Source organism: Crassostrea angulata, chromosome 5 (assembly GCF_025612915.1).
Source record: "Crassostrea angulata isolate pt1a10 chromosome 5, ASM2561291v2, whole genome shotgun sequence".
In the NCBI taxonomy this organism is placed as follows: Eukaryota; Metazoa; Mollusca; class Bivalvia; order Ostreida; family Ostreidae; genus Magallana; species Magallana angulata.
Window position 1 is genome coordinate 20252044 of NC_069115.1, and position 24358 is coordinate 20276401.

Genomic DNA, 24358 nt, shown 5'->3' on the forward strand with positions numbered 1-24358 from the left:
CTTTTTTGAAATTGTGACAATTAAAATACTTAATTTAAAAAAAAGATAATTCAGTATTTTAGATTTAAATTGTCAATTCTTGGTCGCTGCAATACTTTTCAAAAATAGCATGCCTGTTTACCCGGAAGTGTTAAAGAAAATTGTAAACATTGCTGTGTGATGTCACTTTATTTACATGCTGGGTTTTGATTAGGCTACAAAATGTCAGCAAGTTTAGTCAACAACCTTCATTTTGAAAATTGGTCATCGAATCACGTTTCCGACTGGCTGAAAGGTAAGGCAATTTTATTTTTGCACTGATACATGAGTACATGAGTGTAGGATATTCATTATCATCTGATCATATTTGATGACAGTTACACCGGTAAATTAAAACAGGGCTGCATTTGTAATTAAATATGTTTTTCAATTTCATCCTACAGTATACACTTATTTAATGCTTAAGCAATCATTAAACCAGAATATTTTCCCCGAGGTGCTTGGAACAGCTTAATCCGATATTCCTCTGACTCTAACCCCCGATTGTATATTGCGACGTGTCTCCCCTCTCCCCACCCCCACACGTCACGACAAAAAGTGGGGATTAGAGTAAGAGGAATCTCTGATTAGGAACAGCTCAGTGTGTTCTATTGTCCGAGGCCGTTAACAGGGAACTACTCGGTGTGTTTTAATTGTTACCTATTCAAAGGGATCATTTGATATTCAATATTGATAAAAATTAATATTGGATTTGGTATCACTAGTATATTAAAAACAGGTTCTATGTAAAGGAAATAAGCGTTTTTATTAATGTTCAATAAAATTCACTTATAACGTACATTATATATGTTACATTCCCTGAGAACTATCTAAATGCTGCAGATTGTGACGTCAAATCATGATGTCATATCGTATGTCGTACAGACAGGTGACTTGTAAAATCAATCGGAAAGCCTTAACAGACCCGCATTTGAAAAACATTGCTGGTCCATTAGATCACAGTCTATTGACCGACGGCCTTATATGTATGATAGATCATGCGCAGTCTATATATTGACTGGCAGTTCAGTTGATGTGAATTAATTTTGAAAAGTTAAGAAAAACGGAATACACAGTCATACAAAATAGATGAAAATATCTAATTTGTAATAAAACAACAAAATCCCTTTGGTTAGGTAATTATTTCCAATATTCAATCAACTGCTATTAGCATTCATTTAATCGAAGCAGCCTTGAATGCTTTTGGATTTATTGTTACATGTATATATAGATAACCTGCAACTCTTTTCTTTATCATGATATAATTGATTGAAAATATTATTTATGTATTTTTTTTTTTACAAAACTTACATTTTTATTATTACATGTAATTGTCTTAAATCAGTTCTCAACCAATTATTTATGAATAGAAACTTAGGTATGGTATTTATAATACTTCTTCTACAACACTGCAATAGTTAGGTCTTTTTTCTCAAATTAACTTTGTAATATCTTTGCATATAAACTGCATTTAAGATGATCATACATCTATCTATACAGTGATTTCTGATCAATGTAATTTCAGGCTTGGATGATGTCATCCAACAGTACGTTGTCCATTTCAAGGACAAGGACGTCAACGGCAAAAAGCTGATGATGTTAACGCATTACGACTTGGAGAAGATAGGCGTCCGTAAACTGGGTCACCAGGAGCTGATATTGGAAGCAGTCGATCTCCTCAGATCTCTGGTATAATTGATTTATATTCTCTCTCGATTAGTCTGGTACACTTATCTATATAGATACTGAAGACTGTGACACTGTAATTTTTATGCACACTTGTATTTAGTGAACTTCTATACTTAAATCTCTGTCTGACTCAGATAATAACTGCAGAATCAGGAGCAAAAAAATATCAGTTGGTAATCTTAAAATTTAATGAACTATATATATAGCTTACCATACAGTTTGTCAAAAGAATAGAATGACAGTATTTGAGGTACACGTAGCATTGAATTTAATATGCTACATTGCTGTACGAAAAGTTGATTCTGAAGGAAATGTCAATTTAAGTTTTAAAACTATCACTGCAGTTAAATTCTTTTGAAATTTGATGAACAAACTATATATTAATATGTACAGCTTGTCAAATATAAAAGCATTCAAGCTTTGTGCAGTGTAAGGTATGTAGATAGATATAATTGAATGCACTGCATTCAAAAATTTGATCCAGAAGAAAATGTAATTTGATTTTTTTAAAAACCCATTTTTTTAAACTTTGTGACTCAAAATTTTATTTCAAGCGGAAATAAATAAAATGTCTGACATTCTAAACATTTCATGATTTTTATGATAGCATGCTTTGCATTTTGTACTTTTTCAGCGATACGACTATGAAACGGAGAATCTCCAGTCTCTAGCCCTGCAGCTTGGATGTAAGGCCAGAAGTCTGTTTAATGAGGTCCAGCCGCGGAACGTGGAGAACGACCCAAATATGGCAAACCACTCCCACTCATCCAGGTCAAGGCCACACCAGCTGTCCGTCGAGATCCTGTCCTCAGTCGCTGACCTTATTATCACACTGAAGTGTGTCATTCAATGGCTGGACAGGTAAAAGTTTGGAAAGTATGGAAAAATAATCAGCGGATTATCTCCCTTTGAAATGAGCAGATCATACACTTTATTTGTTGTTTTAGTACATAAATGTATCCTAGTTATTATGTTTTGTTACCAGGAAAAAAAATAAAGTAATATATAATATATAGTACTTATATTATTTAAGAGTTTTTGATTACCAATTGAAAATGAGTTCCTATTGTGCAATCTCTGTTTTACTAGTGGACAGTCATTTGTTTATAGATATATACTTCTAGTATTAGTACAATGTAAGCATGTTATGTACTAGGGGTATATCAAATTAAAATTAAAATTTTTTTGAGGAAGTGATGGGGAATTTCACTTTGCGAAACTCATACGTAACATTATATCTGTAGTCGACTACAACTACATCTTAATGTTGAATATGCATGTTATAGGTGCAGTCCATCATTTGACTTTTAAGAATTTTACTGTAACTAAAAAACATTGATTAGGAAACTAATCTAGTTTACGTATATATTTTACATTGTATATACTTCAACTTTTTGAAAAACATTTAAAGTTATATTTGATAAAGTTATTGAAATTTTATTTTAATCTTTTTGACACAGAGCACCCTTTGACAGAATATACGACATGATTTTGCTGCGTAACACCCTGGTGAAGCTCGGTATAGATCTGATATCTGCATGTCAGAAAGACACAACGGATTCCAACCCAGAGGAAAAGATATCTACTGCAGTATGTACAAAAAACATTTTCTTCCCCTATTTTTCCTGGTAATTTTAAAGTTGGAGTCTGTGTTTTTAATAGATTATTATTGTAAAACAGTCATAGTCCTATTTTGGAATCCAACTTATTAAGACTAAAAAAAAAATGAATACAGTATCAGTACTGGATATTGAGTTTTGCATTTTTATCTGAATCCATAAACTCTGCAGTGTTCACATAAAAAATTTTTGAGTCACCATATTTGTAGAAATCTCTCTCTCTGTCTCTGTTTCTATCTCTGCCTGTCTGTCTCTCTCTTAGTCTGTCTGTCTCTCTCTTTATCTCTCTCTCTCTCTCTGAGATGTATCATTGATTTGACACCTGTTTCATTCTTGTAGTGTCACATGCTGGCTGACTACTGTGATGGTTTGGTGGTCAGCAATTCCGAGACTTTGTCCATACAACCCGCCTCCCTGGAGCACACAACCATCCGCAAGAAACCAGGGGAGGAACTGGTAAATTAACACCTCATCATATAGTATCCAGAGAATTCTCTTTTGTTTTCTCTCAAACTAGTACAAAACAATGTAACTGGATAAAACATGTCCCATGATTGCTGTCTATATCTATATAGACAACAAGCACAAAATTATAGACAACCATATGTCAGCTGTAATGTTTAATCTTAATTGAGTCACTTTCTATGGTTTTTAACAGCCCAACATATTTTCGTAGACAGTAACTGTTGGTAACAAACCCATTAGTAATATCATAAATATTAGTACTAATATTGATACCACATGTAATTGCCTGCCATTGGGTAAAAAAGCGAAGTTGTCAATATGGACATCTGTATTATATAAAAAATGCAGTTTAATTTGATCTTTAATATCAAATACTAGGGATACATAAGACGATTCACTTAGAGATATCTATTTCCAGGGAATGACGATACACTCGGCATACTACGGTGTCCATGTAATTGGGGATATCAGAGGCAGGGTAAGAATCGTATGGTCTAATTCTTGATTTAATACATCTTTGCTAACCAAGGGTTTTCAGCTTAAATTACTCCACTCCCCAGAATGAACTGAAAACCCTTGGCTAGCAAAAATATGTAACATAACTTTAATGATAAACACATAACATGGTGTGAAGGTCAGAAATTTGATTGTCAGGGATCAAGGACAAGATACATTATGATATGGTAAAGGTCAAATTCAGGATCAAAAATGAAATTAGTATTTTATTTGTAAAGTGTCAAGATTAAATGTTTAACGATGGAAGCAACTGCATATACACTTCCTTAAAATGTTTGGTGGTGCATGTTTGAAACTCACATTAATCAAGTTCATGTGAAAATGTTTAGTATTTATTCCTTTACAGTCACCAGCAGATTTGTGTGGAAAGATAGAGAAAGGGGATGAAGTGGTACAGGTGGACCAGAAAACAGTGGTAGGTATCTCACAACCAGAAAACAGTGGTAGGTATCTCACAACCAGAAAACAGTGGACAGGTAGATATCTCACAACCAGAAAACAGTGGTAGATATCTCACAACCAGAAAACAGTGGACAGGTAAATATCTCACAACCAGAAAACAGTGGTAGGTATATCACAACCAGAAAACAGTGGACAGGTAGATATCTCACAACCAGAAAACAGTGGTAGATATCTCACAACCAGAAAACAGTGGACAGGTAAATATCTCACAACCAGAAAACAGTGGTAGGTATCTCACAACCAGAAAACAGTGGTAGGTATCTCACAACCAGAAAACAGTGGTAGGTATCTCACAACCAGAAAGCAGTGGTAGGTATCTCACAACCAGAAAGCAGTGGTAGGTATCTCACAACCAGAAAGTAGTGGTAGGTATCTCACAACCAGAAAACAGTTGTAGATGTCTTGCAGCCAGAAAACACTAGAAGGTATCTCAAAACCAGAAAACAGTGGTAGATATCTCACAACCAGAAAGCAGTGGTACATTGTAGATATTTCACAACCAGGAAAATGTGGTAGGTATATTACAACTAGACACAGTGGTAAATGTCTTGCAACCAGAAAATAGTGGTAAATATCTTATCACACAACCAGAAAACAGTGGATAATATCTTAAACCATAAAACTGGTAGGTATCTCACAACCAGTAAACAGTGGTAGGTTCCTCACAACCAGAAAACACTGATATGCATCTCACATTCAAAAAAGTGGATAGGTACATAAAATTTTAGGCACAACAGGAAGAGAGTGGCGAGTCTCTGACATAGAGTAAACAATGGTTTATGCGTATACATATCATGTTAAAAAAGCAATATGCTTGTTGTAGTTTCATTAATATTCTTGGGTGTCAATTTTTGCGGATAAAGTGAATATCACAGTTTCAAGGATACGTAGATTCATGGCCAACGATCTTATCAATATAAAATGTTAAAAGAAATTGCACTTCAATGAACATCTAATATCAGGGATAAACAAAACTGTTAATGAAATCCATGAAAACTGATATTCAGCAAATATTGATGATACCACAGTATGACAATAAGAGAACATTTATAGTAACATTTTTTCCATAAATGCAATTAAAGAAACAGACAATACATTTCAAAGCATGTAAAAATAATAGCATGCCATCATATAACTTAGATTGATATTGTATAAAATAATTATTTGTAGGTTGGGTGGCAGCTTCAACGTCTGGTGGACACCCTGAAAGAGAAACCAAAAGAGGTCCACCTGCTGCTGAAGAAGCGGCCCCACCACATCAGTCCGTACGGTCAGCTGCCAAACAAGCGCCACCAGAACACCAACCTCCTGCAGCCACAGGTCAACACCCTGCCCTCCAAGAAGAGGCGCTCCAGGGAGGGGGAGCACAACAAGCAGCCCAGGCCCTCCCTGCAGGAGTTTGTCAGCTCGGTGCCCTCAGAAGATCTCTATACACCACGGTAGGTCGTCTGAAGTCTTCTTTTTTTTATTACATAATTGTTTATTATCATGACGGTAAATGTTATCATCATGATGACAGTAAATTGATCCAAAGGGTCGGATTATGTCTTTTTGCCAGGTGCTGATCATCAAATCTGACTCAACACAAAATTTATTACATTGTATATTCCCTTCCATCAGAGTGTAAAAATTTTACGATGTGGCCCATGGGCCTCTTGGTTTTTTTTTTGTTACTATGAAATGCTAGATCTACTTAATATAAAGGAAACAAAACTCGGGGGGGGGGGGGGGGGGGAAGGATTGTTGTTCATACATGTATGTGATATTTTTTGAAACTATTAGCATTTACGCCCACTTAACGAATGAAAACAATGTCGTATAGGATAAAGTTAAGGAATTCAAGTGTTTGATTCACAAGTTACATGTAATAAAAATACTTAGTATACCGTAGTCACAATTATTATTTATTGACGTAAATTAAACAAACAAAAAATCTAAATTGGAAATAAAATGCAACTACTTTTGTAATTCTATATACAGTGTGTACTTTCTGGTACTTATTTGACGTTTTACATTTTTGTTAAGTTGTCAGTTATGCATAGAAATAGGGTGTTGGCTTTCCTATAGTTTAGTAAGTGACATTGTAGCTTATAAATTATCTCCAATGCTGCATGTGCTTATTGTTTATATGCATTGGGAGTATACATCCAATTATTGGCCTTTCTGCAGTAGAAAACAACTGGTACTGACGCTTCATTTGATACTGGGCAGCCACCGGGCTTCTTAAAGTTATAGTACATCAAAACCGCGTCGTCGTACGTCGCCCCGTAACCCTTCGGTCCTTTACGATCGATTTCAATGGCGCCCGAGCAGGTGACGTAGCGCGGAGGTTTCGAACCCGGAACCAAGCACTCGGCAGTGCAGGTCCGACCGCAGTTGTCGAAAGAGGTCAGGTACACCTTGGTGGACTTGTTTCTGGTTGGCCGTCTCACGCCAATGTAGGTCAAGGCGGAATACAGAGGGGCCCGGTTGTCAATTATAACGTAATCCTCATGGGTACCGTAGTAGTTTAAACCGTAGGAAGTGACTGATATCCGGAACGCCCCCGAGTCGTCGGTCTTGCAAGGATTGAAATGGGTCTGGTTGCCGGGACTCGTGAGTCTGTCGATTTTCTGGATTTCCGGTAACTGGTCGTAAATGTCATTTGATGTGGACACAACGACTTTCCCATTTTTCACTGGGTACGAATTGTAGAGGTCCGAATGCGCACGGACATTGATGACTTTTATTGGAATGAACGCCCATTTGCTGGTATCGCTAACACAATTCATTCTATACAGGTTCTGAACAGGATAAGCCAAGAAGTAATTCTTGTTCACGGTTGAAGGCATTGTGAAGGGTGATGGCTGTTGGTTTTGGTCTGTACTTCTTTTTTTCCTTCCAGTGATTGGCTGGGAATCGTAATAGTAATCATAGTAATCAGTTCCCCCATTTCCCCCGCCGCCATTTCCCCCGCCTCCATTTCCCCCGCCCCCAGTTCCCCCAGTGTTTCCACCAGTACTGGCAGACCTACACGAAGTCGTGGTACAATCGAGTGCCCCGGCTCTTGACAGCGAGGTACATGCATTGGTACATTCTACTGGCGAACTTGCATACGTAAAAATATTAAGCCAGCGCTGTTCATAACCTTCTCTATTTCGAACTCGACCATTGAACGATAAATTATCCATGAACTCATTTGGTGCATGGGGCCATCGGAGGGCGTTCCGGGGTACACGAACCTTTCGCTGATACAGTTGTTTCCGGGCGGACACTGATACCGCCACCAGAGGTAGTCTATGAAGCAGTGATACATGAAGAAGGTGGGATCAAAGGACGCCCTCTGTAGCTCCGACATCATTCCCCCGACAAACACGTGCGCACCGTTGTGGAGAGACTCGCAATCTTGACCAAAACGGCGCACGTTTCGTATCTGGAACAGCCGGCTTGTTTGGGCGTCCGTCATCAACAAAGACCTGCCGCCCACATTCCTTATGAGCGCCGAGCCGTCCACAATCCAGTTAGCAAAGGGTCCGTTGTTTACGCGTCCGTTTCCGGTCCCTAGGAAATCAGGGGTCCACAGGACAGAACTGGTGGGGTTAGAGAGGCGGGAGTCTAACCGGAAGTCTATGTAGGGGAGGGCCTGGATCTGGCCGTTACTAGCCTCGATAAGTGCTTCCTCATATCTACAGAGTGCAAAAACGTGTTTTTAGGGAATTATTTTTTGATGATCTAAATATGCAGCATTTTTTTTTTAATTAAGGACTAAATGCCAAGAGACATAAAAAGCGTTAAATTTTTCGATGTACGGGTTTAAAACAATTTAATTTAACAAGAAATGTCGATCTGCTATACATCGTATTTTAACTTTTTAAAAAGTTATCTTTTTAAATAAAAGTTATATAATGACACTTTAAGGTGTTATCAGTATATACATGTTATATTTATACTCCCGCTCCGAAGGAGAAGGAGGTATACTGTTTTTCCCTTGTGTGTCTGTCTGTCTGTCCGTCCTTTCTTCTGTCTGTCTGTCCGTTACACAAATTTTCGTCAAAGATTTCTCAGTAACTTTCTGTTAAATGGTGACTTTGTTTATTTTAGCCAAAACATTTTCAAACAAATTTTCGTCAAAGATTTCTCAGCAGCTATTTATCGCAGATGCTTAAAATTTTAACACACTATTTGTTTAGGCATGCCATATGGTGGGAGTTATTTTTGTACCAATCGGATGCCAACTTCCTGTTTAATGTCGACTTTTCTTATTTTTAATATTCATATCAGAGCGGGGGTATCACTAGTGAGCATTGGCTCCCAGATATCTTGTTTTTTAATCTTTGAAATATTACCGGTATCTCTTAATCGATGTAATATAAATAAATCGAGCACTGTGTGCAGTTTGAGCCATATTGTAGCTATTACATGCATGTACTCACATAAGAAGATAAATCCGATGCCAGGGCAGGAAGGCCGGTCCCCCGTGTGCCGACTGTCCAACATTAGCCTGGTGGTATCTCGCTATGGTATCGTAGTTACGGGGCTTGAAAAATACAGAAATACGACGAATGTAATGATTGAAATTCGGTAACTGATTTCGGGGGAATATTTGTCTAAACGTGTACAAAAAAACTCATACTTTTGTATCATGTGTATGTTTGTTTAAGGTCAGACGACACGTTCCTCAAAAATCTTTTTTGTATCTCCTCGTAATAAAGAGTTCCAATGAAAAATGTTAATTTTATAACTACTTTATAAATGATCAAAATTTAATTGGATTTGTTTATATGTCTAGATGGTCGAGTGGTTACAACCGTGGCTGCTCACTGCCAAAAGCGTATAGGTTTTAGAGGTCGTGAGTTCAAAGCCCCGCCCCGCCCCGGCGGATCTTTTTTACAAGAAAGCTTGTCAAAGTAGTAGTAAACCATTAACAAATTGCTGGAAAAAGTTATCTAAAATTGAGGAACGTGTCGTCTGACCATAAAAAGTCACAAACTATGAATGTTTGAAAGCCTTGATGGTTTGATTATGTTAACGCGGGGCTCTATGAGAGCATCCACAGGGGCTGATATTTCCTACAGTAACTGCAGTTTTGCGCGCCTTCACTGTCTTATTCTACTGACTGCAATCTTGATTTGAGGCCGCTTACGCTTTGATGAAACTTACTGCTTGCTCAGATCCAGACCAGCAATAAGTTATTACAAGTTGCTGTCCTTTAAAAAAGGACTACAATACGTGGACCATTTGCATGTGTTTCCAACGAAAACGTGAAAGCCTTAAGATTATCTGAGATTCCACCGACTCTAGCCCTCTGCTTTTAACCACTAAATATGTACGTTGTATTACGTATGTATGTATAGCCCTGACTTTTTTTCTCAGAATTTAAAGGATTAATACTTCTAAAATAATTATGATCTATCTATGAATGAAGTTTGCATGTATAGTATCAGGCATTCGGTGAATTCTACTATTTGCGCACACATTACGATTCGCACTACTTTGTTAACTATGCAGTGACAACTTTGTGTAAATTAAAAATTTCATATTTTGATGCATTTTTCTTGAGATTTAAACTTTTACACAGTGACATAATTATCATACTTAAATGCTTAAAAAAAATTAATCGGGAAGTTCTCTAGCCTCGTCTACTATAAAAGTAAAGTTAAGTTACATGTGTATTCGGAATACATCAAAACATTGCAAATTATGCTTATTGATGCATGTTGTAATTTCGGCATAACATTAACTTATTTCATAATACTGATAGTTCATATCACACGCCAATCATTTCTTTAAAAGGAATACTTTGTTTCTGTACTGTTTACCGACAACTTTACAATTGCAGCGCCTTTGAACTTATGTGTGCATATGGCACGGAATCCCGATCCCGATTCAGATAAACGTGTGCTAGCCTGGTTCCCTGAGCTGGAACCAGGCTAGCTCATGCGCAGGCTGAATTTTTCCCATAGCATCCGGTTTAACCTCGCTTATATATTTTCTGCGTGGACCTCAGGGTCCACGCAATCAGGCCGCAAGGGCGCTCCAATCCAGACATAATGTCTGGATTGGAGCGCCCTTGCGGCCTGATAATAACTTATTGCTGGTCTGGATCTGAGCGCGTTCATGGCCCTGATGATACTGACATGTACTGTGGGTCTTGGTCTGGGCGCGCTTACGGCCTTATAGACATTGCAGAATACTGCGGGTCGATCTGGATTTGAGCGCACTTACGGCGTAACGATACTTACGTCGGGTCTGGATTTAAATTGAGCGTTTTCATGGCATGATGATACTTACTGCTTGTCTGGATCTAGGAGCACTTACTGACTGATGATACTTACCACGAGTCTGGATTTGAGCGGTCTCTCTGCATGTTGATATACTTATAAGTCTTACTTTGAGCACGCTAACAGAACAATGATGCCTGTATACTTACCGCGGGTCTGTCTTTGAGCGCCCTTACAGCCTGATGATAAGCGTTCCTTTCCTGCGGCGTCAGAGACCGGTACTCTCGCCTCAGTCGCCTCTGCGCTTGACGCTTTTCCCTGTTTCTTAGAAATTTCGACAACAAACTGTCGATGTAATCCAACTCCGGCTTGGTCATGTTTTTGCATACGATGCCCACGTCTACAATTTTTAGAATCATATGTCAACATTTCAATGCATTTCATGTACAAGTATCTACTTTTATCGTTTACAAAATTAATGTTCCTTTGCAGTCTAAATATTAGCCTTGTTTCTTTTTTTGAACACCAAATGTTATTACCGAAATATATTATATTTGCACGATTAGAATACTTTTCCTTTGAAAACTATATTTTACGATCTGAACAGTAGGCGTTTGCCCCTTCTTATTCACACAAGTTCTTTAAAAGACTGCTTAAAAATATCATCTCTTCCCTCGCTTGTTATATTTATAAGACAACATTAATTTCCTATTTTAATCTCTGTATGTACCGTTGTCAAATAGTGATGAGATCCAAATGAATGATTAAATGAAATAGTGAATGGATGAATGAATGAATGAATGAATGAGTGAACGAATGAATAAATGAATGAATGAGTACAAATGCTGATCGAAGGACTCGCCTGACCACATATAGCGTTGTAAACACGTCAGCGACAGCTGTTCCGCGGTTCCGTTCCTAAAGAAGTGTTTTTTGGAGAAGGTCTGGAAACACTTGGACAGGCTGTCTGGGAGTTCGATAGGACGGATGGCGGCCCGTACTCCACACGTAATCAGGAAGACTAGGAGAGCGCGCAGCTGGAGAGTAATTAGATTAACGCTCTCCTCATTAATTGGATTATTAAACTCAAATATGCATGCATATATTGATACAGTAATAGATCAATCGTGTTATGCAGATAGCAAGTACCGGACATTTGTAAATGATATAATCAAAATATATACTCACATATCTTTTAAACTTTTAAATTGTACAATATGTGACCATAAAATGCATTTTTAAAATTCTTTACAGAAGGGTTTATAGATTTGCAAAAACCTCAATGCATGGGTTTTGATGTTGAGAGGTTTATAGATATAACTTTTTGCACTTTAACACGGTAAGCCTACAAAATTGTCAAAGAAAATATGGTCAATTATATAGTAATTTTATTTCCTTTCTTTTCGGAATGAATTGCGTTGCAATTCGGAGAAGTTTTTTATTCAGAATTTTTAACTTGCGGGAGAACAGGATTTTGCCGTTTGTTGGAAAGTTATGGAAGAATTCGCATTGGGTTAAAAAAAGAAAGATTTTGGTATACTAGTATTGTTTTTGAGAATGATTTTAAATTTAGATGAAATGAAAGCATTTTTCTCGAGAAGTGTGTTGAGCAATTAATTTTTTGCGAAGCGTCCGAAATCGTAACCGACATTCTAAAACATCTTTACCTGAACGTTGTATGTCCCCATCATGAATGCAAGGATCAGCAAGAGGGAGCAACGCCTTGGACAGTTATACCAAACACAAATATTGATTTAACAAGGTTGAGGAACCTAAGGGACTTGCGACTAGCTTACGACTTCTAAAAGACTAAGTTCAACCAAGGAAGACTAAAGTCTAAACTTACTAAATGCATATTGAATATAAACCTTTATAAAAGCTTATGAAAATCGCAAAAGTCGATAACAAATTACGAACTTTGTGTAATTTTTGACTTGTAAAATTTACAGAGGCCCCAAAGAAGGAAAAAAAAATGTATATTGTAACATACTCTCTGTAATACAAACAGTAATTTTTACATGGTTGCTGAACATGCAAAAGGCTGGCGTTATGTGTATCCTAACATCAGCCTGCCTTCTTTATATAGTTAGTGGGGATTAAATCATATTTTTCACCACCTAATTTACATTTTACAATAATTATGCACATTCCTACATCTATGAAGAACACGTTTTGTGGAAATTATTCACGTCATTTCAATGATATGAAAAAATATAACCATATTTCATATGTGCGCCTAAATAGCTGCGTAAATGTACATGTATAATTTAAATGTGTAATAAATCGCGTTTTTTCAAGTAATTTGACAGAAACATTTTAACTGACAATGAATAACAAATATAAAAAAAAAACCACGTAAGACTTAAATTCGTTTGAATTAATGGCAACAATCTTCGAAGGACAAGATTTCAATGTCTTAGACACTACAGGATATTTATAATTTAGTTCGCATAGGGAATTTGTCACATTTGGTAGCATGGGCCAGATTTTTCTCTATATAATTACATTGTACATGCAGGGGTAATGAACAATCAAGTACATTCTTTGACCAGCAATATCTGTTTCGTTTATTCGGATCTGAATGTTTATGAGGAAGGTTTTGTTGGGTTTTTTAAAGCTCGATCGCGAAAATTGTTGCGAACCAGTTTACCAAAAAAAAAATCACAAAATAAAAGCACGAATAATAATTGTTTTTGGAATTTGATTTTAATCAACTCTCCTATGCACTTACTCGAGCAATCCGAAAGTGAAACAGTGTTTGGACCTAAGCACAAATCAATCCCGCTGACAACACTTAGTTCTTAAAAATAATCGATAAATTCGATGCAATGTATTCTGAAACATTGTTTTTCAGGAAAACTTTTTTAAACCTTGTGAAATTTTAAATGGCACAAACAGTTCAGATTTTTTTTAAGTCTTAGGAGCTAATAAGAACATCAAAGACAAGTGTGGCTGAATTCACTTGTCCCAAGAGGGCCATTATCTGAGCCATGGTTTAGGTGAAACATGTGTTAAGGGAAAATTGATAATCTGTAAAAATGGGCGGTGATTTTGGGGCTATTTTAAAACTGTTTCATGTAAACCAAAAGTTTCTATCAATATAAGGAAATAAATATAATAATTAATAAATAAATAGAGAAGTTAACTATTTTTAGAAGTTGTTTAAAGAAGATGGGTGGATAAGGCGTGTAAAATGCCCATGCACGGTCGGACAAGATACTGAAAATTAAAATATCAAATCAATCTGATATTTCTTAAAATATCATTTAAAACAATATATATTTAACATATTATTAATTTTAAACCTATAAATATGTTCAATACCGGGAATATGTTGACTCAAACAGGCGTATACGTATCAAAACCTGAAAATAGTGTCATTTTTTAGAACTTCAAGGCATTTTCTTTCATGGTGAGGGCCTGTGCTCCATATTTTTCTCATAGCCTAAATAAGGTCTGAAGGAAAACAAACCGATTTCAATCAACAATAACGTGGAGAGGTGACCCACTATACATTAAAAATATCATTTTGTATCCCAACAATTGAACGTTTTGAAAAAAATAATACAAGTCCGTGAATTCGAGGCCAAAGCGACACATTATCTAAACACGCTACTTTGTTGTGTGTGGTTAGACACCCGACATAAGCTAACCTTATACATCTAGGGTTTTTTATATATGGGTTCAATACCACAGAAATTTAAGACAGTATTTTTTTTTCTTTTGATAAATATATTAAAAACTGAATATAGTTAGAAATTGTGCTTTTGCAAACTTGAATTAAAATATATTTGAATAGATTCAATTGGAAAAAAATAAATTCAAAATTGTATTTTACGATTAAACTGAATAGGCATTTGCGCTATCTCCCCCCCCCCCCCCCCAATCAAGTAAAGTGATGAAGTGACCCTATAGGGCATTAATGTAAATGAAATTCAAAATTACTGATATGTTTGTAGTGTTTTGGCAATTTTAATATTAAATTTTCTTTTCTTTTTTTCATATTTTTACATAAGTAATTATAGTAATGTTTTGGGAGTTTATTAAATTTAACAAGCTCATCAAAGAAAATCATAGTCCTATGGGATCAATTTTCTGATATGGAGTTCCAATGTACCATAGGAAAAAGTGAGGAAAATTTGAAACAACTACTCAGTAATTGCATCTGCCAAGACTCTTCTTAGAAAGATATTCAACGTTTTATCAACAGAAGAACATTGCTTGGCTATCGGTATTTCCATTTACTGGAAAGGGAGGGGTTATTGTCATTTAGTTGGTTTTAAAAAAAACCAATTAAATAAAAAAATATCATCAGATACATAAATTTGTAAATGTATTACTGTTATACATATGTATTTACAGTGAAATTCTGAAAATTTTGATTTTTCTTTGTTAACTAATTCTTTTCTTACAATTCTAGAATTTTTTTTATTTGTATGTTTTCCAAACCTTTGTTATTCAATTCAATTATTTGTCCCATTTGAAATTAGCCTTGCGGGGGTATTAGTCCCTTTAGGACAGTTCTAGTTTTCTTATTACGCCAAAAATCCTCAATTTGAAGTCGTCTTTATCCCACATACAAGTGTACAGGGATTCAAAAATATTAATGATCAAATATGCAAATACATGTAAGATTAGTTGCAATATAATTACAAAAAAATACTTATATGTAGTACATTTTTATTTGGATGTATTGCAGCACGATACATGTATATGAATATATTTTTGCGTGATTTCCTCATGTCTGGGCCGGAAAAAACTTTTCAAAAATGCCTAACTATTATAGAAGAATATAGCGGAAGTGTTGCATACAGTATATAGTACTACAGAATTCAGTTTGTGTTTGGAATACATACTTGAAAACTTGCGGAACTAGTTTTAAGGAAAGTTCTACATTATCAATAATTGTCTCTTAAACTGTGGTTCGTTTCATAAACGTGTGATGTTCAGGAGATTACATATCATCCGGCAAGTATACATATATGTTACTTACAACAGTTCGAAATTATAGTTGTTTTTTTGTTGTTTACTCATAACGTAGATATGGTTGAATGTTCACATGTATATACCCCAGTAACCACACGCTAAATAAACGTGTATTTGGATAACCCACATTTACGTTATCTGCATTGTGTGTATTGGGTTAAATCAGTACGCGTACGACTGATTTAAATTAACTTCCTGAAAGGGATATCATGAAAACATACATACCCCTGTAGTTTGAATACTATACATACATTTATAAAATGTGATTTCTGATTTGACGTAGGGAGGAGATAGCGACCGACGACAGGGAGGACGGCAATGACACTGACAGTGACGTATTTAGGAGCGGATCCGAGTCCCCCCAGTACACCCTCCCTGTGATCACCGACCCGAAACAGCGGCGGGCCACCGTCAGCGGGGGTTCCCCCACCCTGAGCCGGACTCTGCTAGGGATTGACGACCCGGAAACGCCCACGCGACCCAAATCTTTCACCGTGGCGTCGGCGGACGTCCCGGCGTCAGAGTTAAAGGAAATCATGGGTAAGCTAGAAATAGACAGCTAGTATTGGTCATTGTTATATACATGTATATATAGATTGTATTGTGTTTGACAGTCGGTAGCAGAGAAATGGAGACTGTTATATTTACTGAAGACCAACGTATTGTTCGCGGCTTAGAAAATTTCGCGTGGATCGCGAAAAGATCATTCATATAGTAGTAGCGAAAATATAATGTCATAAATACTCGTTTATTAAATGTCGTTTGTATTTCATAAAGATGATAAACGTAGATTTGGTCTCCACGATCCATTTTACCACTGGTAACAGCATATATGGCGAAGTCAATACGTTGTAAATAAACCTCTTTGTTTGTTGACAGGGGAGGAAAGTAATCTCGCCAAGCTAGGTAATGGCGCGGGAAAGACTAACAACGCCCAGCAGAAGAGACAAGACTACAAGTCAGCGAAACCAGGCCCACAGTCCCTGGAATTCACCGTCAAACCAGGCCCACAGTCCCTGGAATTCACCGTCAAAAAGCCGGTCCCGATAGTGCAGGAACCAAAAGGCGATATGACGACGCCGAAATCGGCATCCGAGGAGCAGCAGAGGACCTTCCAAGACCTACTGGATCAGAAGAAGGTTCTGGATTTGCTGGAGGTGCCGTCCAGATTCCAGAATCCAAATCGGAAGACGACAGACAATGTGGAAGAGACGGCGGAGAAGCCAGCGTGCCTATCCTCCCCGTCATCCACAGACACGCTGACCGACCACTCCGGACCGGAAGAGGATGTGGCAACTAGTTCCGGTACACAAACGGAAGTTGTGGAGACGCATCGGAAAGAAGAAGAAGAAGAAGAAGAAAAGCCGGAGAACAGTGGTAGTGAGGATGTTGCTCACGAAACGATATCGACCTCGTCTCCCGACCAGCCCATAGGATCGCCGCCGGGGGTAAGTGTTGGCACGGATGATGCACACTATACTAGCACTGCGACTTCGCCACAACCTCCGTCACCGCCGACTCTGGTGTCGCTTATGCCGAAAACAGCTCCACAAAATCTGAACGCATCGTACGTCAATAGGAGAAAAGGCAGTAAAAACATGGTCGCCGCCTCGTCCTCGGTTGCTACCTTCGTTAGAGAAAAGAACGAACCCCAACTGATGAGTATTCGAAAAATTGAATCCTTCGCCGAAGGAGGGGTATGTAGTTCATACTGTATGATGGTGATGGGCTGACCAGAATTAACCGGATTATCTAATAGCTAATCCTGCTATAGTAACAGATCTAATTGTAAAAGCGCTTTGAGATATGCATCAGCAATTTAAAAGCGCTATATAAAAACTTGCAATTATTATTATTAATTATCTAGTATTAACGAACCTTTCTGTATCAGGTATTAACCCTGTAGAAGCTTACAAATTATTTAACAAAATTGAGTTTTAATACAGGCATTCATGGATCAATTAATGCAATATTGCACATTTATATGCTCTCTATAGCCTCTGCAACTACTGGTATAAGTGTGTTAAAATAAAGAGGAAGACTGCATGTTCGAGCCCAAGTCAACATTGACCTAATTCACAACTCATTTATTTTTCGTTAGCGTGAGGGGGTCATTGATGTGGGAAGAAGCGAGAGTGCCCGGGGAAAACCCGCGTGCCAAAGCGGACAACCGCTATACCCTATCACATTCAACCACTTTTAATTTCGGGATCAAACTCGGGTGGTAGCGGTGATAAGCGAGTGAATTGTCCACTGCACTATTTGGACACCCTTCCAAACATTTCTCATTTATATTGTAGTAAGCGATCGCAAAGCTAGAAAGCGAATCAAAAATCGGAAAAATTCAATCGCGTGTCAACCTTTTTTGCTGTGATATTTAACGATTATCTACATGTATAAAACAAGAAATACATGCAGCTGGATTTATTTCTATCAAACCCCATCGGTTTATTCAAAACATTTAGTACACCTTACTCACGAACTAACTTTCCGGAGTTTTCGGAGAACGCTGGCTATTTTCTATTCTCCATACTGTTACCTAATTGTTAAGAATCACTATTAACTATACAATATAAATAACATTCGATTACTGGTATGCATTTTTACAAGTTTTGATTATAACTAGGTTTGAAATTATGTAATTGATAACTTTGGTTTCAAAGTACTATAGTGGTAATTTCTAACGTTTTTTTAAGCAGCGTTATTGAATTATGCATCTGCATTTTGCGATAGTTAAAGCAATTTGAGCTGCAATTTTCATGCCGAAATTTTTTTTTTCGAAAATGTTATTTTTTTACTATAACGACAAAAAATATCATGGTTTTTAATCTCTGTTAGCCTTAGTTTTGTGGGAAAAGCCTTTAAGAAGCCTTAATTGAAGCAAAATTGAATTATTGTCGTCCTGTACAAAAATTGAACTACTATTTATATATTCCTTAGAAGAGTAATCTTTCTTCTGACAAAAATTGATGATTTTTTTTTTCAAATCTTATTTATCATAAAAGTTTAAGTTACATACAGACTTAGCGTACTAGCAGGTTTTTCCAGCAGAATGAAATTCTAAAAAAAAATACAGCTCATATTGCTTTAAGGGGGGTGACCCCATGACACATGAATGTGTACATATGTATATATATATATTAAATGTCTGGACACCGGTTTAAAATTAATGAAGTGAGCCACTGGACAGCGTGATCGGTTTAATTAGTCATTCATATTTCTATAACGAGTCATAATTTCTAATGTATCTGTAGACTTGCTTAAAACTCATTTGCTTTGATTCATAAACACATAATGTTGAAATCTTGCTTTAAGTTTTTAATAATGTTAATCTACATTCGCGCTTTAAAAACCATTTCTTTTTTTCCATTTCTGCGTAACAAATAACAAGACATTTGACTCATTTAGTGAAATTGAGAAATGAGCAAGCAAATGGATATATTACTGTCTTTCAGATAATTCACTCGGTATCGTGTTTTTTTTCAGAATCGGAACAAACAAGTGAATTTTTCGGCATCGACAAAACAAGGCGATGTAATCAGGTAGGTGCATTGTTTATGATATCTCAATGATTGATAATATATAAAACTGATAATACAAAAGTGCATGTGCGAGGAGCTTGATATATACGAATTAAAATTCAACGAATTGATATCTCGGGTCTATAGATCAGTGTTAAACATTGAATATGAATATAACTTGTGGCCAAGCGTACACATTTGATCAATGTATTCGTAATTAGAAAAAAAAAATCTTGTCGTTTACTGAATTTTACTTTAACCGATTACATATGAATGAAGTAAAGGACTATTATTAATACTTTATTTCATTCGATAAAAATAAAAATTCTGTAAAACGAGAAAAATTGAATGTGAAATGTAAATTAATGACTGGTTGTTTGGTTTTTTAGCTCACCTGAACCGAAGGTTCAAGTGAGCTTTTCTGATCACCCGTTGTCCGTCGTCCGTCCGTCCGTCCGTCCGTCTGTCTGTCTGTCCGTCCGTCTGTAAACTTTTCACATTTTCAACTTCTTCTCAAAAACCACTGGGCCAAATTTAACCAAATTTGGTACAAAGCATCCTTATGGAAAGGGGATTATAAATTGTTAAAATAAAGGGCACAGCCCTTTTCAAAAGGGAGATAATTGCGAAACAGTGAGTATAGGGTGCATGTCTTTAAAAATCTTCTCAAGAACCACTGCACCAGAAATGCCAATATTTACACAAAAGCTTGTATATATAGTGAAGATTCTAAATTGTAAAAACCGTGACCCTCGGACCAAAACTGGGGCCCCAGGCGGGGTTCAAAGTTTAACATAGAAATACATAGGAAACTGTTTAAAAAATCTTCTTCTCAAGAACCACTGCACCAGAAATGCCAATATTTACACAAAAGCTTGTATATATAGTGAAGATTCTAAATTGTAAAAATCGTGACCCTCGGACCAAAACTGGGGCCCCAGGCGGGGTTCAAAGTTTAACATATATAGAAATACATAGGAAAATGTTTAAAAAATCTTCTTCTCAAGAACCACTGCACCAGAAATGCCAATATTTACACAAAAGCTTGTATACATAGTGAAGATTCTAAATTGTAAAAATCGTGACCCTCCGACCAAAACTGGGGCCCCAGGCGGGGTTCAAAGTTTAACATAGAAATACATAGGAAAATGTTTAAAAAATCTTCTTCTCAAGAACCACTGCACCAGGAATGCCAATATTTACACAAAAGCTTGTATACAAAGTGAAGATTCTAAATTGTAAAAATCGTGACCCTCGGACCAAAACTGGGGCCCCAGGCGGGGTTCAAAGTTTAACATAGAAATACATAGGAAAATGTTTAAAAAATCTTCTTCTCAAGAACCACTGCACCAGAAATGCTAATATTTACGCAAAAGCTTGTATATATAGTGAAGATTGTAAAAATCGTGACCCCCGAACAAAAGTGGGGCCCAAGGAGGGGTTTAGATTTTAACATATATAGGAAAATGTTTTAAAATCTTCTCAAGGACCATCGTGCAACTGTTTGGGATATTACTATGCATACATGTACATCCTTAAATAATGTAGATTCAAAAAATTATATTTACATTCTACTGTGTTTTTCCATTAAATTCCGTGATGTTTAAATGCCTCTAAATGCAACACCTATTCACTGCGTATGAATTTACGAGTAATTTACATAAGTAGTTCTCAAACAGTGATTTCAATGTTATCGGTTAAAAAATGCATTTCATGAATGTTGTCAAAACACCATGTTTTATAATTATTCAACAAAAAGTTGACTTTATTGTTAAAAGCAACATTCCAAGAGTTATTTATCATGGATTATATTTTCATGCTCGTCGATCTCATCTCAACAGTCTATGTGAAAACCAGTTTAAACCGGTTTTACAAAACAGCTGTTCTTGCTGTTACTTATTCACTCCCTCCGTGATCTGCACTTTAAATCGATTTATTTAAGTAAACAATTGATTTCTTCAGTAAGGGAATGTAAATATAAGCATTAAATGATATATTTTTGACGTCGTCGTGTCAATAACTGCCGTCAGGTGAGCAGACAAATTATCATAACGCGCTAACGCGCATTATTCAATTTGTCTGCTCACCTGACGGCAGTTATTGACACGACGACGTCAAAAATAAATCATTCAATGCTATAGTAACTCCCGGACAATTGATGGGCACCAAGAGGGGTTCAAAATTTAAACATTTTAAAAAACAAAGGAAAAGTTTAAAAATTTTCTTCTCAAGAACTACAATGTTTTAGTTAGTGGAATATCTATGCATGCATCCTTCGCTTATGTAGATTCCTAATTCATAAAATCGTGACCCCCGGACCAATAATGGGGCCCCAAGATGGGGTCAAAGTTTATTATAGAAATATAAAGGTAACAGGTTAAAAAATCTTCTTCTCGAGAACTACAATGCTTCAATTTGTGAGATTACTATCATGCATACAACCTTGGATAATGAAGGTTCGACAGTTTTAAAATAGTGACCCCTGGACTAATACTAGGGACCCAAGATGGGTTTAAAGTTAAATGTAGAAGTACCGGTATATATGGAAAATGTTTAAAAATCTTCTTTTCGAGAACTACAATGCATCAATTTGTCAGATAACTACGTAAGCACCCTCAAATAGTGTAGATTCGAAATTATAAAAGCCGTGACCTCAATCTAATACTGGGGCCCCAAGAGGTGTTCAAAGTTTAGCATAGAAATATAGAGGGAAAATGTTGAAAAATCTTTTTCTAGGGAACTATAATGCTTCGGCTTGTGAGATAACTATGCAAGCATCCTTAAATAATGTAGATTCCAAATAATTAAAACTTTAGCACTGGACTAATACTGTGGCCCCAAAAGGGGTTCAAAGTTTCACATAGAAAGATATATTGAAAATGTTTTTAAAAAGTTCTTCTCGAGAACTATAATGCTACAGTTTGTGAGATTACTATGCAAGGATCCTCAAATTGTGTAAACTCTAATGTTCTGTACAGTCTGAGAGTTATTCCTCATGAAGTGGAACTCTTCTACGTTCAGTTTTTCAGGTTGTGTACGTGCGGTCCCACCGCAGTGCTACACATTTTCATTCCTATGTTACTATTTATGTTGTTCAAGCCAACCAAAAACCTCGGACCATTACTGGGTCCCCAGAAAGGGGTTCAATGTTTAAAATAGAAAAAGCATATGCTACGAAATGTAATTTTACAAGGAACTGCTGTTCAGGTGAGCGATGTGGCCCATGGGCCTCTTGTTTTTCGTTTTCTAATTTTTGATCCTGCGTTTTTAAAAATTTACACCTTGGCCATATGCATTTACATGTATACTATTGAACAAGTAGACGATATGTATGCACTTATATTCATTTTGATGGACTGAACGCAATTGTACATTGTATGTGTGAGGAAAAACACTTACTAGTATAATTTAAAAGCATGTACAATTAAGTTTATCTTTAAGTTAGTACTTGGCGTTTTGAAAATGCATTATCTAAAATAGAATGCACGAGGAACAAAACCGACAATAACTTGGGGAAAAAAAGAAGTGAAAGACACTTATCTCAGTATATTAAGGGAAACTTGATACAGCCATTAATTGCCGTGGCTCGATATTCACAATACCGAGGCAAAACAAGGCCACTTCCGGGTTAGCAAGGATTTTGCACGAATTTAAAAGAACTTGAACTTTAGAGTTAGATATCCGACTTTTCCTTCTTTTGTTTGAAAAAGGGCATTATCTCCCAATCCAATACGCTGGTGATAGATATTCAAATTCCGCGACTTTTCTATAACTGCCCGTTAGGTCTCATTTAATGTGCTCCACACACATGACAGCAAATGTTTTAAGTGAAAAGAAAGAAAGAAATTATATATATACTTCCTTTTAACTTAAGTAAAAGCTGTTTCCCTGTCTAGGGTAGTTGTATGTACAAATGTATGTATATAAGTACGTCAGTTGACGACCATATCATAATGAAGAATGACAGGGACTTACAACTGTAAGTAAATATTAAGTGTAACACATTGTACGTGTATTGTTTTGTTTAATTCACGCGAGTTTTATTGAGATTTTCCCCCATAAATCTATCTCGTCTAGTATTATAGTATTTGATATTATGACCAAAAAATTTTTTTTGTTATTTACATTGACACAAAATCATAAAGTTTAGAGATGATCAGGTCGGTCTGTTCGAATAACTTTCCATTGTAAATATATGAAAAGGGGTTTGGGGTTGGGGGGTTGGGGGGTGGATGACGATTGGATATTTTGAAGACGCTCAATATGGGGGGGGGGGGGGCATTTTGGAGACGTAAGAGTGCATGATCTCAACACACTGAAGCATGGCAGATGTATACTACGTAATTATGTTAATTGGTGCCCACTACCAGTGATGATGCAAATATTTTGGCTATTTTGTACTTTTCTTATCAAGACGTTCAAAGTTTCTAGTTTGTGTATTACATGTAAAGACATACAAATTACATGACTTTCAGCGAATTGTTTTTATTATCTTCTTTTATTATCATGTATATATATAAGCTTTAAACTCTATGGAAAAAAATCGGGTCGTCATATCGTAGAACTGCACTTGTCATCCATGCATGCAAAGCAACTTGCAAGTTAACGAGAACAAAATTGTGCCCTAGTATTCGGCTTGTTTCCGTAGTTATATTGTGTTAAGATATCGCGTGAAAACAAAATGTTTCATCCCCCACTCCCCATTGAAAAAATGAAAGACATTTTACAACATTTGTCCAGGGCCACTTTACTTGCCTCTAAAATCCCTAATAGATCACACCCACAAGCCGGGAGATATGAAGTAGTGTGGTTTTGTTTACGTGCAAAGTAGAAATTGCAATATTTTATCTGCAATTAACTCTTCGCCTTTCGAGGTTGCCGA

At 36.5% G+C, this 24358-nt stretch overlaps 1 protein-coding gene and 1 pseudogene across 3 annotated transcripts in view; one reads left to right on the top strand and one right to left on the bottom strand.

Moving 5' to 3' along the window:
- Positions 1-50: 50 nt before the first annotated feature.
- LOC128184690 (connector enhancer of kinase suppressor of ras 2-like) overlaps positions 51-24358 on the top strand; it is a 43187-nt gene continuing 18879 nt past the window's right edge. For 2 of the 3 annotated variants that reach the window (XM_052854261.1, XM_052854260.1), the window contains exons 1-12: positions 51-274; positions 1544-1707; positions 2342-2568; positions 3168-3297; positions 3666-3782; positions 4210-4269; positions 4654-4722; positions 5940-6208; positions 16239-16495; positions 16835-16927; positions 16961-17652; positions 19442-19497. In XM_052854261.1, coding sequence (XP_052710221.1) covers positions 202-274; positions 1544-1707; positions 2342-2568; positions 3168-3297; positions 3666-3782; positions 4210-4269; positions 4654-4722; positions 5940-6208; positions 16239-16495; positions 16835-16927; positions 16961-17652; positions 19442-19497 — 2207 coding nt within the window. In that variant the 5' untranslated portion in view covers positions 51-201. Of the gene's footprint in view, positions 275-1543; positions 1708-2341; positions 2569-3167; positions 3298-3665; positions 3783-4209; positions 4270-4653; positions 4723-5939; positions 6209-16238; positions 16496-16834; positions 17653-19441; positions 19498-24358 lie in introns of all 3 variants that reach the window. The other variant, XM_052854259.1, reaches the window with a different exon arrangement.
- On the bottom strand, positions 6653-12719 carry LOC128184695 (putative tyrosinase-like protein tyr-1; annotated as a pseudogene).